This window comes from Anomaloglossus baeobatrachus, chromosome 7, assembly GCF_048569485.1.
Source record: "Anomaloglossus baeobatrachus isolate aAnoBae1 chromosome 7, aAnoBae1.hap1, whole genome shotgun sequence".
NCBI classification, from domain to species: Eukaryota; Metazoa; Chordata; class Amphibia; order Anura; family Aromobatidae; genus Anomaloglossus; species Anomaloglossus baeobatrachus.
This window is the reverse complement of record NC_134359.1, coordinates 121,117,313-121,135,460: the sequence shown is the minus strand read 5'-3', so window position 1 is coordinate 121,135,460 and position 18,148 is coordinate 121,117,313. Positions and strand designations below refer to the sequence as shown.

The 18,148-nt window shown below is 48.3% G+C and overlaps 1 protein-coding gene across 1 annotated transcript in view; it reads left to right on the top strand.

Moving 5' to 3' along the window:
• LOC142245187 (aldehyde oxidase-like) overlaps positions 1–18,148 on the top strand; it is a 200,644-nt gene that overhangs the window by 152,060 nt on the left and 30,436 nt on the right. The window contains exons 18-21 of the mRNA XM_075317643.1: positions 333–524; positions 6,617–6,844; positions 7,344–7,439; positions 12,692–12,817. Coding sequence (XP_075173758.1) covers positions 333–524; positions 6,617–6,844; positions 7,344–7,439; positions 12,692–12,817 — 642 coding nt within the window. The remainder of the gene's footprint in view (positions 1–332; positions 525–6,616; positions 6,845–7,343; positions 7,440–12,691; positions 12,818–18,148) is intronic.

Sequence of the window (18,148 nt, the reverse complement as noted above, 5' to 3'; positions counted from 1 at the left end):
TGTCAATGAAAAAGTCAGATTATGAGGAACATGTATTTTGTACAGAAGAAATATATATTTGTACTGTATTAGCCTATAAATAATAGAATATTGAAAATTGAGAGTCCTCGGTGGTTGATACCTTTAATAGCTAACTGAAAAGATGGTAACAAATAGCAAGTTGAGCCTGACGAAGAGACCTGAGTAGTTTCAAAAGCTGCTATTTGTTACCATTTTTTCAGTTAGCCATTAAAGATATCAACCACTGAGGACACTCAATTTTTAATAAATTGTCCTTTTTTAATTCTTTGGGTTTGGGTACTGTATTTTTAATTGCTTTTCATGAATTGCAGGTGCTTACTATGTCTCTATTAAGCGCACAAAACGCTTATAGCATCCCCAATACCCGGTGTCAAGTTTCAGCATGCAAGACAAACCTACCAGCGAAAGTGTTCTGTTCTGGATATGGATTTGCCCAGGCGGCTATGTTTGCAGAAATTTGGATAGATGCTGTGGCTGATAGATGTGGTGTGTCACCAGAACAGGTAATATGAGGTTTACATGAAACACTTAAATGTATGAAATTCCTGTTAAAAGTTCACAGATGAATTACACAAATAGCTCAGATCCCTCTGCTCTAAATTTTTTTTTTAGTGGGGAGTGGGTGGAATTAGATGCTTGGGACACAACAATACTAGGCTACAGGGGCGTAACGATCGCGGTCGCAGAGGTCGCCACTGCGACCGGGCCCGCAGGGTTATAGGGGCCCGGCAGCCGCTCTGCAGAGCTGGCTGCCGGGCCCCTATGTGTATTGCCGCTGTGTAGTGGCCGACTGTGAGATCGTTAGGGGGCCGGCCTGTGAGTCAGGGGGGCCCAGTGTCTGCAGGGGGGCAGAGGGGCCCCTGACCTGGAGAGGCCACCAGGCGTTCCTGACCTGCTGCAGAGGAGGAGATGTGCTCCTGCACGGCAGACGGAAGCCATCCCTACCAGGACCTGCGATGACGTCACGCCCATGTGACTGTGTGGGAGGAGACACAGGAGGCCGGGGAGAAAGCAGGAGAAGATACTTCGAACACATGAGTGGTAATGAGAAAAGAGGGGACATGAGGGGGGGGGCTGCAGGGGGAGTGGGATATGAGGGCTGCAGACTGTGACAGAAGCATGTGAAGGGTGCAGAGTGTTTGAGAGGGGTAAGTTGGGGTACGGGCAGGGTGAGATATGTGGGTCAGGGTGTGTGTGTGATATGGGGGTGCAGGCTGTATAGGGAGCAGGGTGTGTGACATATGGGGGCAGGGGCGTAACTACCGCAGTCGCAGGGGTCAGAAGAAGCTGAGAGGTACTTGTTTTTTTATTTTGCTGGCTGCATGACACATATAGGCCCGGGGAAGCTGCCTGCATGATACATGGAGGCCCTGGTGGGGCTGGCTGGCAGGCTGCATTACACATAGAAGCCCTGGGGGCTGGCTGTATGACACATGGAGGCCCTGGGGGGGCTGGCTGCATGACACATGGAGGCCCTGGGGGGGCTGGCTTCATGACACATGGAGGCCCTGGGGGGGCTGGCTGCATGACACATGGAGGCCCTGGGGGGGCTGGCTGCATGACACATGGAGGCCCTGGGGGGGCTGGCTGCATGACACATGGAGGCCCTGGGGGGGCTGGCTGCATGACACATGGAGGCCCTGGGGGGGCTGGCTGCATTACACATAGAAGCCTTGGGGGCTGGCTGTATGACACATGGAGGCCCTGGGGGGGCTGGCTGCATGACACATGGAGGCCCTGGGGGGGCTGGCTGCATGACACATGGAGGCCCTGGGGGGGCTGGCTGTATGACACATGGAGGCCCTGGGGGGGCTGGCTGCATGACACATGGAGGCCCTGGGGGGGCTGGCTTCATGACACATGGAGGCCCTGGGGGGGCTGGCTGCATTACACATAGAAGCCTTGGGGGCTTGCTGTATGACACATGGAGGCCCTGGGGGGGCTGGCTGCATGACACATGGAGGCCCTGGGGGGGCTGGCTTCATGACACATGGAGGCCCTGGGGGGGCTGGCTGCATGACACATGGAGGCCCTGGGGGGGCTGGCTGCATGACACATGGAGGCCCTGGGGGGGCTGGCTGCATGACACATGGAGGCCCTGGGGGGGCTGGCTGCATGACACATGGAGGCCCTGGGGGGGGCTGGCTGCATGACACATGGAGGCCCTGGGGGGGCTGGCTTCATGACACATGGAGGCCCTGGGGGGGCTGGCTGCATGACACATGGAGGCCCTGGGGGGGCTGGCTGCATGACACATGGAGGCCCTGGGGGGGCTGGCTGCATGACACATGGAGGCCCTGGGGGGGCTGGCTGCATTACACATAGAAGCCTTGGGGGCTGGCTGTATGACACATGGAGGCCCTGGGGGGGGCTGGCTGCATGACACATGGAGGCCCTGGGGGGGCTGGCTGCATGACACATGGAGGCCCTGGGGGGGCTGGCTGTATGACACATGGAGGCCCTGGGGGGGCTGGCTGCATGACACATGGAGGCCCTGGGGGGGCTGGCTTCATGACACATGGAGGCCCTGGGGGGGCTGGCTGCATTACACATAGAAGCCTTGGGGGCTGGCTGTATGACACATGGAGGCCCTGGGGGGGCTGGCTGCATGACACATGGAGGCCCTGGGGGGGCTGGCTTCATGACACATGGATGCCCTGGGGGGGCTGGCTGCATGACACATGGAGGCCCTGGGGGGGCTGGCTGCATGACACATGGAGGCCCTGGGGGGGCTGGCTGCATGACACATGGAGGCCCTGGGGGGGCTGGCTGCATGACACATGGAGGCCCTGGGGGGGCTGGCTGCATGACACATGGAGGCCCTGGGGGGGCTGGCTGCATGACACATGGAGGCCCTGGGGGGGCTGGCTGCATGACACATGGAGGCCCTGGGGGGGCTGGCTGGCAGGCTGCATTACACATAGAAGCCCTGGGGGCTGGCTGTATGACACATGGAGGCCCTGGGGGGGCTGGCTGCATGACACATGGAGGCCCTGGGCGGGCTGGCTTCATGACACATGGAGGCCCTGGGGGGGCTGGCTGCATTACACATAGAAGCCTTGGGGGCTGGCTGCATGACACATGGAGGCCCTGGGGGGGCTGGCTGCATGACACATGGAGGCCCTGGGGGGGGCTGGCTGCATGACACATGGAGGCCCTGGGGGGGCTGGCTGCATGACACATGGAGGCCCTGGGGGGGCTGGCTGCATGACACATGGAGGCCCTGGGGGGGCTGGCTTCATGACACATGGAGGCCCTGGGGGGGCTGGCTGCATTACACATGGAGGCCCTGGGGGGGCTGGCTGCATGACACATGGAGGCCTTGGGGGCTGGCTGTATGACACATGGAGGCCCTGGGGGGGCTGGCTGCATGACACATGGAGGCCCTGGGGGGGCTGGCTTCATGACACATGGAGGCCCTGGGGGGGCTGGCTGCATGACACATGGAGGCCCTGGGGGGGCTGGCTGCATGACACATGGAGGCCCTGGGTGGGCTGGCTGCATGACACATGGAGGCCCTGGGGGGGCTGGCTGCATGACACATGGAGGCCCTGGGGGGGCTGGCTGCATGACACATGGAGGCCCTGGGGGGGCTGGCTGCATGACACATGGAGGCCCTGGTGGGGCTGGCTGGCAGGCTGCATTACACATAGAAGCCCTGGGGGCTGGCTGTATGACACATGGAGGCCCTGGGGGGGGCTGGCTGCATGACACATGGAGGCCCTGGGGGGGCTGGCTTCATGACACATGGAGGCCCTGGGGGGGCTGGCTGCATTACACATAGAAGCCTTGGGGGCTGGCTGCATGACACATGGAGGCCCTGGGGGGGCTGGCTGCATGACACATGGAGGCCCTGGGGGGGCTGGCTTCATGACACATGGAGGCCCTGGGGGGGCTGGCTGCATGACACATGGAGGCCCTGGGGGGGCTGGCTGCATGACACATGGAGGCCCTGGGGGGGCTGGCTGCATGACACATGGAGGCCCTGGGGGGGCTGGCTGCATGACACATGGAGCCCCTGGGGGGGCTGGCTGCATGACACATGGAGGCCCTGGGGGGGCTGGCTGCATGACACATGGAGGCCCTGGGTGGGGCTGGCTGCATGACACCTGGGGGGGGGGGGCTGGCTGCATGACACATGGAGGCCCTGGGGGGGCTGGCTGCATGACCACTTGGGGGGAATGGCTGCATGACACATGGAGGCCCTGGGGGGGCTGGCTGCATGACACATGGAGGCCCTGGGGGGGCTGGCTGCATGACACCTGGGGGGGGCTGGCTGCATGACACATGGAGGCCCTGGGGGGGCTGGCTGCATGACACCTGGGGGGGGGAATGGCTGCATGACACATAGAGGCCCTGGGGGGGGCTGGCTGCATGACACATGGAGGCCCTGGGGGGGCCGGCTGCATGACACATGGAGGTCCTGGGGAAGCTGGCTGCATGACACATGGAGGCCCTGGGGGGGCTGGCTGCATGACACCTGGAGGGGGGCTGGCTGCATGACACATGGAGACCCTGGGGGGGCTGGCTGCATGACACATAGAGGCCCTGGGGGGGGCTGGCTGCATGACACATAGAGGCCCTGGGGGGGGCTGGCTGCATGACGCATAGAGGCCCTGGGGGGGCTGGCTGCATGACGCATAGAGGCCCTGGGGGGGCTGGCTGCATGACACATATAGGCCCAGGGGAAGCTGGCTGCATTACACATGGAGGCCCTGGTGGGGCTGGCTGCATGACACCTGGTGGGGCTGGCTGCATGACACATGGAGGCCCTGGTGGGACTGGCTGCATAATACATGGAGGCCTGGGGGTGCTGGCTGCATGATACATGGAGGTCTATGGGACTGCATAATAAACATGAAGGACACCTTATACATAGACTATAGCAGCGCATTATACATGGAGGTCTATGGGGCTGCATTATAATACATATAGGACTATGGGGGCTACATTATAATATATGGAGGACTATGGAGGCTACCTTACACATGGTCTGTGGGGGTGCATTATAAAGCATGGGGAACTGTGGTGCAGTATAAAATATGGAGAACTATGGGAAATGCATTATAATACATGGAGGACTATGGGGTGCATTCTAATATATGAAGGGTTATGTGGGACCCTTCATACTATATGGAAGGCTTTGTGGGGGCCATTATAGTATTTGGAGAACTATATACGAGGGAGGAAAAAGATACAAGTATGGGATGGGAATGTTTTGTGCTGAGGGAAAAGGGCTCTTTCCCATGATCTGTAATACATCTCTCAGCACCCAGCTTTCCCATGCTCTGCTATACATCTCTCAGCACCCAGCTTTCCCATGCTCTGCTATACATCTCTCAGCACCCAGCTTTCCCATGCTCTGCTATACATCTCTCAGCACCCAGCTTTCCCATGCTCTGATATACATCTCTCAGCACCCAGCTTTCCCATGCTCTGATATACATCTCTCAGCACCCAGCTTTCCCATGCTCTGCTATACATCTCTCAGCACCCAGCTTTCCCATGATCTGCTATACATCTCTCAGCACCCAGCTTTCCCATGCTCTGATATACATCTCTCAGCACCCAGCTTTCCCATGCTCTGATATACATCTCTCAGCACCCAGCTTTCCCATGCTCTGATATATATCTCTCAGCACCCAGCTTTCCCATGCTCTGATATGGGAAAGCTGGGTGCTGAGGGAAAGATGTATGACAGGGGGATTTTAGATCATGGGAAACCTGGGTGCTGTGGGTAAAAGCCAAGTGTCAGCATCATTATCCCGTACCCTAAGTGTTGTGTACATGGAGGGGGGCCCCGGTCCAAAGTTTGCACCAGGGCCCATCAAACTCTAGTTACGCCACTGCTAGGCTCTATGCTGTTCGTACTACTGTGAGCGGCCAGCATGGCCTAAACATGCTACATTGGCCTGCAGCACCTCCAAAGTTGTCTTCCATGAATCTGTGACATCATTGTTCGGCAGCTGCATAAGAAGCTGCCAACAGCGGATCTTGATGATTTGCCTGCATAAGTTGATTCAGCATGGCAGAACAGTCCTCAGACAGTCATTAATAACCTCATTTATAGCAGCCAAGGCATGGTGTGTATTTCTGTTCGTTGGGCTCACACACAATACTACATAAATCGAGATGTTTTGGAAAATGTTTTTTCCATTTTTTTCTCATCATTTTTTGCTCTTGCATGTCTACTAGATCACTTCAGACAATGTTTTCTATTTCCTAATTAGATTTTGGATTAATGGTATAATTATTTCAGTTGCATACAGTTACAGCAGTCAGTTTAATGATTGGTATATGATATGTCATGTAAGTGATAGGATTATTGATTTCATTGTGTAGTTGCTATTATGAGCTACGTAATGCAATATAGAGGTTGTAAATGTTCTTAAGAATGAAATTAGGGTCAGTATCATCTTCCCCTTTACTGTGCACTTTGAGGAATTTTTTTTAGAAATATTAACTAAGCTATACACCTGGTTGAGATTTTAATATTAATCTTTTAAAAATTGATTTTAAGGGTAATTTTGATTTTTGATACACCTATTTACTGCTCTCTGTAACCGAGAAAAAGTAAGAATAAAACTACTTTCAGGTTCGACAATTGAATTTACATACCGAAAAAAGTGAGACACCCTACACGCAGAAGTGTGATGCCACTAACCTGTTGGCATGCTGGGATGAGTGTTTGGAGATGTCATTATACCATCAGAGAAAGACTGTGGCAAGGGAACAAAACAAGGAGTGCAGCTGGAAAAAGAGAGGCTTCTCTATCATCCCTGCCATGGTCCCTGTTGGATATATCGCAGACTTCATCAATCAGGTTTGTAACCACCAGATCTCAGCATCCGTGTGCATCACCTATGGGTGTAGGGATTGGGCCAGTACATCAATTCAATCCCTAATATTTAGAGGGTTATATTATAATCTACATAATATAAATACATAATATACATAATATACATACATACATACATACATACATACATAATATAAATAATATAAATACATAATACAAATAATGTATATTTGTCAGAAGAGTGACATGGGAAATACTATATTACTAACCTTTATACTATGGTGATCCTGATGAAGACAGCAATCAGCTGTTGAAACGCGTAGTGGCCATTAGAGGGTTTTTAAACTAAATAAAAGGTTTGTAATTTTAAAATCCTCCCTGTCCTCCTGTTCCCTAGCGCTCCTTTCTGACCGCTACTCCATTATTTTAAATATCTTGTGACTCATTTCTGTGTATCCTATAGTTATGGTTGAGTTCAGGTTATCTGACTTTCAATAATTTGATTATTGATGTTTCACTGTAGGCGTCTGTGCTCGTTCATATAAATAAGGATGGATGGGTGCTGGTGACACCTGCTGGGAGTGACATGGATCAAGAGACTCTGGCCAAAATGATGCAGGTGAGATTCCCTATAGCAGATTTCTAGTGTATTTTTTGTACACTTTATGTACAGTATATATATATATATATATATATATATATACTGTATTTTTTAAGAATAGAAGGCAGACAGATGTTCACAGCTCACCCGTCCTCAACTGGATTGTAAGGAGCAGCCGGATTACATTATAGAATACACATAATTGAAGGAATAAAAGTTCAGCACCTCATTACAGCATGATGGCTTCTTGTTTTCTCCACCTAAAAGTAGTAACAGCAATCATACAGGCACTTATCAGCGGCCGCGTTTCTTTCGAGCACCTGAGCGAGCTCTTAGTTACAACAGAAATGAAAGAAGTAGCTTGAAAACCACCCTGTACCACTAATGAATTAACCGAGCAACCCCTGAATGATGAAAACGGGCAAATCAAAAAGGAAAGACAGTGCTTGTTATACAATAAACTAAACAAATACAAATAGTCATTGGTAGGATAGGGATAATATAATGGAATTACCTAAAAGGGATTCTCCATGAAGAAAAAAAAATAGTCTTTGTGGATATATACCTATAACTTCCTATCTCCAGGTCACAGTGGTGGACCTTCCACTGCACATGCTCAGTAGCACCTGCCCTGTCTGAACTTTCTAAGGCCTGCGACACACATCCATGCCGCCGGGATGTGTTTGCCATTTTTTACACGTACCGGCGGCACGGAGACATGTACAGCAATGCTACCCTATTGTAGCAGGCACACACACGTAAAACCACACGGAACGTGTGTCCGTGTCCGTTTGTACATGTGTGCGTTTTTCTACACGCTGACATGTCAGTTTTTCTCCGGCAGCACGGGTGTCACATGGGCCGCACCCGTACCACACTGATGTAGTGTGAATGCGGTCCCGTGTGACACGCGCCAGAGAAAACTCATGTGTCAGAGATAAAAAAAAAAAAGCTTAACTCACCTTCTCCTGCCCTCCTGTCTCTGCCGCTGCTGTCACTAAGGCCTAAGACAGTTTCTCCAGGTAATTATCTCTCTAGACCAAATAAATCTCATTTTCTAGCTTAAGGTATTTATGATTTTTTTTATAATTGCATTTGCTTTATTTTTATCTATTCCCAGAGAACTCCAGTAATAATGTAAAGTAACCTTGCTTCCCATTTGTTCTTTTGGGTACATCTGTTCTTAATTCCCCTTTTCATACAAAAATGTTTCCAGTAATGCTATGTGTGCACGCTGCATTTTTTGTGACCACAAATATGCTGCGTTTTTGGCCCCAAAAAAATGCACCTGTGGCAAAACGCATATAAAAACGCATGCATTTTTGTGCGTTTTGCTGCGTTTTTTTGCTGCATTTTTCTCCATTCAATTCAATGGGTGAAAAACGCAGGGAAAAACGCAAAAAGAATTGACATGTTGCATCTTTGTAGTCACCACAAAAACGCAGCACAAAAAACTGCACTGTGCAGACAGCAAAAATGAAATCTCATAGACTTTGCTGGGGAACGAAATGCATGCAGTTTTGAGACCAAAACTGCACCCAAAAAAAGTGCAAAAACGCGGCAAAAAACACAGCGTGCGCACATACCCTAAGTGTATCCTATAACTTCACATGCATACTCATTAAAATCTCTGATTTTCACACCTCTGTGTCCGTGTGACCCACACATCTGTGTGATCCACAGGAAGACGCCCATTATTTATCTACAGCACTGATGACAAAAGCCAAAACAAGTCTATTGGTCTGTGAAAAACCAATACATCAGTGTGCCGTCCGTGTGACATGGACGAGAATTAAATCCATCCAAGAGGTTAAAGATTTTTATGTGTTAACCTCTTAATGACCGTGGACAGTAAATTCCTACGCGTCCTGGCAGTCATAGTGTTAATCCCCACCGGCTGCTGCGGGCTGTCGACGGGGATCTGTGCACATGTCAGCTGATTTTGTACAGCTGACATGTATGCCTTGCAAGCACGAGTGGTATCGTTATCCACCCGTACCTGTTTACCCCTTAAATGGCGCTGTCAAAATGTGATAGCGCCATTTTAATGGTGATTGCGGTAGATTTGTACTCAACGCCCACCACCGGAATTCACGTGACGTGTTCCCATGGATCCGATGGTTGTCATGGTAGCACAGTCCTGTAGCTCACATGACTCAGGTCCTGTAACCAGCAGCCGAGTACTGCAGGTTACAAGAGATGATCATTTTTCCTGATCTGAGCGGAGCTGCTTTGATCGGGAGAAAAGAATGAACGATCAGACTGCTGATCCTTATAGCGCCCTAGGAGGACTAGTAAACTAAAAGAAAGATTATTTTGAAAAATAAAATAACCTAAAAGTTCAAATCACACCCCTTTCACCCCATTGAAAATTAAAGGGTTAAAAAAATATATATATATACATATATACACACACACACATACACACACATTTGGTATCGCCGAGTTCAGAACTGCCCGATCTATCAAAATTTAAAATCAGTTAATCTGATTGGTACACGGTGTAGCGGCAAACAAAATTCCATATGCCAAAATTACATTTTGTTGGTCACTGCAAGTTTTGCGCAAAATGCAATAACAGGTGATCAAAATGTAGCATCTGTGCAAAAATGGTACCATTAAAACATCAGCTTGAGCCAAAAAAAATAGGCATCACTGAGCTATGCATCCCAAAAAATGAGAACGCTACAGGTCGCGGAAAATGGCGTAAAACGTGCAATACTTTTTTGGACAAACTTCTGATTTTTTTAACTCCTTAGATAAACGTAAACCTGTTTGGTGTCTACGAACTCCTACCAACCTGAGGCATCACACCAACACATCAGTTTTACCATATAGTGAACACAGTGAATAAAAATCTCAAAAACAGCCGTACAATAGCACTTTTTTTGCAATTTTTCCGCACTTGGATTTTTTTTTCCATTTTACAGTACACTATATGGTAAAACTCATGGTTTCATTTAAAATTACAACAAGTTCCGCAAAAAAACAAGTCCTTATATGGCAAGACTGCCGAAAAGTAAAAAAGTTACGGCTCTCGGAAGAAGGGAGGCGAAAAAAAAAAGGAAAGCGCACAATCGGTCGGTCGTGAAAGGGTTAAATATGTGCAAAGATGATAGATAGAGAGGGATAGATGTTAGATAGATAAATATAGATAGATAGCTAACAGATAAGTGATAGATTGTAACGCTATTTAGCCAAATAAATAAATAATTAATTGACAAAAGCAATATGGATCCCCCCATTTTTGATAGCCAGCAAAGGTAAAGCAGACACCTGTAGGCTGATATTATCAGGTTGAGCAAATTATTGACTATTGGTCTCTAAAAATACCAGCCAGCAGCCGCTCCAAAATTGTCGCATCCATTAGATGCTCCAATCATGGTGATTTGCCTTGACTCTATGCCGATTGCCCACAAATGGAAACCTAAAAACATAAGTAGAGCAAAATAAAAACAAGAGACTGTCCCTCATTCACCAATTTATTAGAAAGCAAAGTTCCCACGTAGGTCAGACAATGTCCAGCGCTTTTCATGACTTTCCTCGATTACGTCGATGAAATGCTATGGAATCTCGCTCTCATACTCCATAGATTTTGAGTAGTGGCCACTCTTGGCTCCGCGAGATCCGATGACTGTGGCGAGTGGTGACATCAGTATCGTCATCACTCATCAGAATTGCCAGGACACACAGTGTCACTTGAAATTGTAAAGATATAGACTACCAGTAAATTCAATCATGAATAAGCAAATTAATGGAAATAATAATTTTTATGGATTCATTATAGAAACATTATACAAACTGCAAAAATATCCCATAAAATCACCCAAGAAACCATAAAGTCAAGGCAGTGTGGTCAATTTCAGTAATAAACATGACGGCATCAGAAGGAGTTATACCGAAAACAGGTCATCACATGTACATACAGTAAATATCATTAAATAAGGAGACCTCCCAAACAATAAAAAGGATAACTACAACACTGAATAGTGCAATAAGGAAAAATAACCAGAATGCTGGGGAGGACCCCTATTAAAGTGAAAAATTATAGACCTTTAAAATACTAACCCAATAGTGCAATAATACATGCGCTGATAGAGGACCACACTGCCCAGCACCCAATTTTACACTTTAATAGGGGTCCTCCCTAGCATTCTGGTTACTTTTCCTTATTGCACTATTCAGTCCATTACAAGTCCATCTCCAGAGATCTTGATGGTCCTTTGTCCACAGTGTGCAACATAATGAAGAAGTTTACAACCCATGGCACTGTAGGTAATCTGCTTGCACATGGATGGCAGAGGAAAATTGCTGAAAGGTTGCAACACAGGATAGTCCGTATGGTGGATAAGCAGCCCCAATCAAGTTCCAGAGAAACTCAAGTTGTTCTGCAGCCGCAAGGTGAATCATTTTCAGCACAAATTATCTGTCGACATTTGAATGAAATGAAATGCTATGGCAGGAGACCTAGGAGGACCCCACTGTTGACACAAAGACATAAAGAAAGCTTGATTACAGTTTGACAAAATGTACGTGAGTAAGCCAAAATCCTTCTGAGAAAGCGTATTGTGGACAGATGAGACCAAGGTAGAGGTTTTTGGTTAGCAAATCATTCTACTGTTTACCAAAAATGGAATGGGGCCTACAAAGAAAATAACACATTACCTACAGTCAAATATGGTGGAGGTTTAAAGATATTTTGGAGTTGTTTTGCTGCCTCTTGCACTGGGCGCCTTGACTGAGTGTAAGACATTATGAAATCTGAAAATTACTAAAGGATTTTGGGTCAGTGTCAAAAAGCTGGGGTTGCGCCCTAGGTCATGGATCTTCTGGCAGGACAATGACCCCAAACATACTTCAAAAAGCCTCTAGAAATGGATGGAAACAAAGAGCTGGAAAATTCTGAAGTGGCCTGATCTAAATCCCATTGAACTCCTGTGGAGACATCTTAAAACTACTGTTGGGCCTTCAAATATGAGAGACCTGGAGCAGTTTACCAAAGAATTCCAAAATTCCAGTTGAGAGGTGCAAGAAGCTCACTGATGGTTATAGGAAGCGATTAATTGCAGTTATTTACTCCAAAGGATGTGCAGCCAAATATTAAATACCCTAACTTGGAAAAACATTCAACAGCAAGAAAACAATTGTCAATTTTACTATGCAAAATTTTCCTCCTTGTAGTGAGCTAAAGATACACTTTAACTAATGCTGATTTGTTGTGAAACTAGCAGAACTCATGATGACTATTAATGTCTTTTTGTTTGGTGTAGGTTGCCAGTCGAGAGTTTCGGATACCAATTTCTCACGTCCATGTCAGTGAAATCAGCACGTCAGTGAGTTTAGACGCTTGTAGTATGCCGGCTTCTGGATCCACAGTCTACATAATGGCAGTACAGGTAAGCAGGTTTTATTTGCTTATACCAGTTTACTCTGCAAAATCAGATTGGTGTTTGTATTGGGATATTGTGAGGTATCAACCGGCTGTATTACAAAGGGCCAGTATGTTTTGCATAAGCATGGGTGCTCTGCAATGTGAAGCTGGCTGGGACCTCTGGTTCCACAGGATTGCAATACATGCAGAGCCATGGAAGGGTGTGTGATGCTGATTACACACTCCTTACCACCTGTGGGTGTGGCTCCAGGGGTTAAAGCAATCCTGTCTCTGAACCTGGGTGGAGTGTGTCTAGGGCAGTCTAGAGAGAGACTGGCTCTAGATGTCCAGTGTGTGGACTGGAAACAAGTGAGAGCAGAGCCAGGAGCTTTGGGTGTATCAGCCTGCATGGAGGCTGATCACAAGGCTCTGATATTGAGTCTGAGGTGAGTGCAGCCAGGCCAGGGCTGTAGGGCCGAATCTCTCCAGGAGGAGAGACAGACAGGGGTCTGCAGAGGGCCCTGGGTGCTGGAAGGAACCTTGGCTAGAGTTGTACGCTGGCAGGAGCCAGAGAGTGGGGAAGTTGCTAAACTTCCATTATGGACTTATTGTTTATGTTTGAGGGCAGTTTATGCTGAGTGTTTTTAATAAACTGCCAGCATTTCTATGAAGAGACTGTGTACGTGTGTTGCTGAAGCTACCTCACACCGCTGCAAGCGAGTGAAACCCCCACGTTGCAGGGCGCAACGTTACATATGGTGTCTCGAATGGGGGCATGCGGTCTGGTTGCTAGGGGCAACGCAGCCTGGTTGCTAGGGGCAACGGCCTAGGACATATTCCTGTGGATACGGACTGCTTGCGGTGGATCGGCGGGTCCACGAAAATTTTTTGAAGCGGTTTGCGGTGGATCGGCGGGTCCACGAACAGGGACAGCGCTCTCAAGCACCTGGTGGTGAATCAGCCGGTCGTTGGGGACCCGTGCTGCAGTGGCGAGAGTCCAGCGATTGGAGGTTCCAGGCCAGCCGGAATTGCAAGGCCCTGCTTGGTGAGCAGTGATACACCACAGGCTGGAGATCCTGGTTGTACGGGCGGTACAACCCGGAAAGGTTAGTGGTTCTCTAACCGCCCCCCCTGTCTTTGACCACCGGGTATTACCCATTGGAGCGCCCCTCCTGTGCCTCTTTTTCGTTACAGCATGGAGGGGGTCCTGATCCAGCTGCTGAAGAGCCAGCAGCACCAACAGCATGTGCCTGGAGGTCCAGTGACAGCAGTGGGGGCTAAAAGTCAAAAAGAGGGAATGGTCCCTGCGGACGTTGTGGAGGAGCTGTACCAGTTCCTGGTCCAGGGAAAGCAGGAGCTGTCAGTGTGTAGCGATGTCACAGCCATGGACCAGTTTGAGCGTACCCTTCGGGGGCCAGTATGGACACTGGGTGCCCAGGGAGACAAGGGCAAACGGTGTGAACTGGGGGCTAAGGACATTGCATGGAAACCGCAAAAGGGGGCGGAGTCCCATAAGGGAATAGTTGCCCATAAGGGGGTGGTTGCCCATAAGGGGGTGGTTGCCCATAAGGGGGTGGTTGCCCATAAGGGGGTGGTTGCCCATATAGGGGTGGTCCCCCAAAAGGGTGCGGAGCATCCCAAATCCAAGGGTGAAGTGGCACAGATGGACTGTAGCCAGGGACAACAGTGTTCATGCCACAAGTGTCCTGTTTGCAATATAGACCACCCATCCGACGAGAAGCCACGTCTGTGTTCCGTGGAAGTGGATGGGGAATCTGTAACAGGGGTCGTAGACTCAAGGAGCTTGGTGACCCTGGTGAGGGCCACTTCTGATGTCAACTTGATTCCTGGAAGGAAGATCCACGTCGGCTGCACCCACAGTAATGAGACAGAATACCCGGTCTCCAGAGTGGTCATTAAGACAGCCTGGGACAGTGGTTCTCATGATGTTGGTGTAGTTTCAGATTTACTGCACCCAATTATTATAGGTTGGGACTCTAAATTATTTGTGCACTTGTGGAAGCAGGGGGACGTATCCGGTTGCTTGTGTAAGAGCCGGAACAGCCCAAAGGAAACCCCACCACATTGGGAGGTGAAAAGGGGTCCTTGTTGTGCAGTTATGTGTGGTAAGGAGGAGATAGCACCTCCTAAAATTGACTGTCCTAAGTTAGGGGTGACCAAAGAAAATGATGGACAGACCCAACTTAGTGACATAAGGACTAAGGGAATAACCGATAGTGTGACCGTTAAAAACGGGGTAGCTCCAGAAAGGGAGGCAGATATCTGGTTAAGTGGGGACATGATAGTCCAGGATGCCAGGGGGAGTGATGATGACTCCAGTAAAGACACTGACTCTAGTAAGGTGACAAACGAGTACAGTGTGGTACAGATGGGCGAGAGTGGTATAGGAAATGGAATCCTAGAGAGTGTGGGGGAAGGAATAATCCCCAACAGTCGTGGTGAGCAGACTGGTGAACTACCAAGTGCTGGGGTGGATGACAGCGAATTTAGCCCCAAAACTCTAAAAGGAACAGAGTGCCATGTTGAAGGGTATGACACCCAGGCTGAGGGTGGCACTGCAGAGACCCCAGAGGAAGGTGAAGATAATGCAGTGAAGACCCAAGAAACAGCTGGCGCTGAAGTGAAGAGAGCCTCTGAGGAGGTGAAGTCTGGAGCAAAGGTCTCATCCAGGACTGGGAGCCTGCCTGACCTGCTTGCTAAAACCATGATGGAGGATATAGAGACGGTCATGGGTAAGAAGAGTAAGAAACCCAAATGTTCTGAAGCTGAGTTGGAAGAAGCCTCAGAAATAGTGTGTCGTAGACCAGAGAGGTCCGCAAGTGAAGACTCATTCAAGAGGATGAGCAAAGACCATCTGCAACAAGAGATACTTCTTAGGCAGCCTACTGAGAGTCGAGTAAGGGAGCTGGAGAAAGAAGTGGCTGAGCTCCGAAGTCGCTTGGCAGAGTACCAGTCCAAGTCCCAGGGAGCCTTGGAGCAGATGGAGCAGCGAGTGTCAATCCTGACCAAACATGTTGAAGCAGGGGAGGCCCAAAGAGAGCTGACTTTGGAAGCTAAACTTGACAAGCATGTGGCAGGGATGAATGAGACTTCTGTAGTCAAGTGCATGGTGGATATACCTAAGGACTTAAGAGAAGCGTGTGCCACCGAGTGCATGCATGACGAATTTAAGAGAGCTGTGGAAGCGTGTGAGGTCTACTGTACCCCAGGGGCTGAACAGTTAGTGATATTGTCCACCAGTGAAATTACTGGGCAGCGGGTGGCTATTCTAAAGGACATGCACTTCAGATGTGTTCGTATGAAGTGGCAGGTCCAACTGCAAAATGAGGAAGCCACTAGACAGCTAGAGTATAAAAGGAAAGCGCAGAGTCTGGCGGAAGATATTGTCCAAGTACCCCGGGCTCTGGTGGGGAGAGTCATTGGAAAAACCGGACGAGTCATGCAAGACATGGTGAATAAATCAGGATTGGTGAGATTAAGATTCCCTGCTGCTAATGAGAGCAAGATACCCAGGGAAGCTGGTATGGTTCCGTTCGTCTGTGTCGGGACTGTAGAGAGTCTTGGAAACATTCGAAGCCTTATTGAATATCGAGTACACCATGTACGTGACATGGAGCGGTTGTGGCAAGAAAACCTGAAAATTAAGGAGCAGCTTCGCCAACTGTGGGGGGGACAGCAGCCGTCTTCCACCCGTTGTTCAGGGGAAAGAAGTGGAAGATGGCGTGTCGGTCCGGTAGTTCAGACGCGCGATAAAAGGAATCGCCGACAGAGTGGTAACCTACGATGTACTGTAGATAGTGGCCGCTATGAGCTTAGAGTTCCCGACAGTAGCCTTGGGGGTACTCGAGAAAGCCTAGGTTCGGACAAGACTGTAGGTTTGACTGGGGACATGTCTCTCTACTACGGTGACCCTGGGAGAGGGTCAGGGAGAGAACGGTCTGGAAATGGGACGTCCTTTAACCCTAGGTTGACCAGACAGGGTTTGGTGACAGTGTCGGGCGATGCCTCAGGGACTACTGCTCTTGGACGGCCCTCTCAACTGGTGGGGCATGGCAGCGGGGATGCCCTGTCTCGCGGCCTGTTAAAAAATATACTCTTAAATATATTTTTCGTCAAATACGTAAAGGCCGCATGAAAGAAAGAACTTCCAAAGATGTAAAAAATAAATGTATTTTATCTATTTAAAAATGGTTGCCAGGGTTCAGTTACAGAAAGGAAAAAAATAATATACTTTGATAGCTTATGTAAAAAAGAGTTCATTTAGTCCATACTGAACAATGGGAAGTCTTTACCCATCTGTCTTTGGTTCCTGAACGGCAATGCAGGGGATGTCTTCTCTTAGCGTGTCTTCATCTTTGCAGCCTCGAGTCTTCTCACAGCAGGCAGTGTGAAGGAGCCCCCAGTAACCCCCTCCATCGTGTAGTATATACCAGCTGCTCAGCCCATATAGGGTGTTCTAGTGGAACATAGTTGAATATAGTTCCATATTACGTAACCTTCTGGAAGCCTCGGGAAGCTTCTGGAAGGATTTATATATATCCTTCCATGCTCAGCATATATATATATATTCAATATGGATATTTTAATACTTATTCCTTATAAAAACTTAATTAATAAATTATGCCCTCCAACATAAACAGAACTATAAACGTATATGTCTTACTATGAAATATTTGATAACTTGATGTATTAATTTTAAGGTTTTTACAATTCCCCCTTGAAGCGGGTAGAATAACCCCGAAATTAATTAATACATCATTAAAACAACAAATCTTCTTTCCTTATTTGGCAATAATGGATTAATATCAATAATAATGATGAATAATAATTAATTTGCATTATTCATGTTGTAAGTTCAATAATATAATATTGTGGATTCCTGTTATGACAGGCTGTGACTGTTCAATCATATAAAAATGTATATAACTATACTTCGCTAGACCTAAAAAGAAATGCAAAAACCAAATCCGGTCACCATATGATGTCCTCTGAGTTGATGTCTTCTTATCTCCGATGTAATCCGGCATTAACACAGTCTCTTAGAAATAAATCCTTTGATAAAAATGAATGGTTACCAATTTATACAGTCCCATATTGCGTTTATCATTGTTAGATCAAAGTCCATAAACTTTATTTTTTTATTGAAAAGTCCATAGCCAATGTAGATAAACCACAGTTCATGAATGTAGAAGAATAGCCAAAAGTCTTTGATGTCTGTGCAGTGTGATTTACACTAGTCACCTTTCATGCTGCCTGTTGTCAAATAACCCAGGAACAGATGTTAAGACGTTCTTGGTCAGCACGACAGGGGTTAACTTTAACACGTCATTGCTCT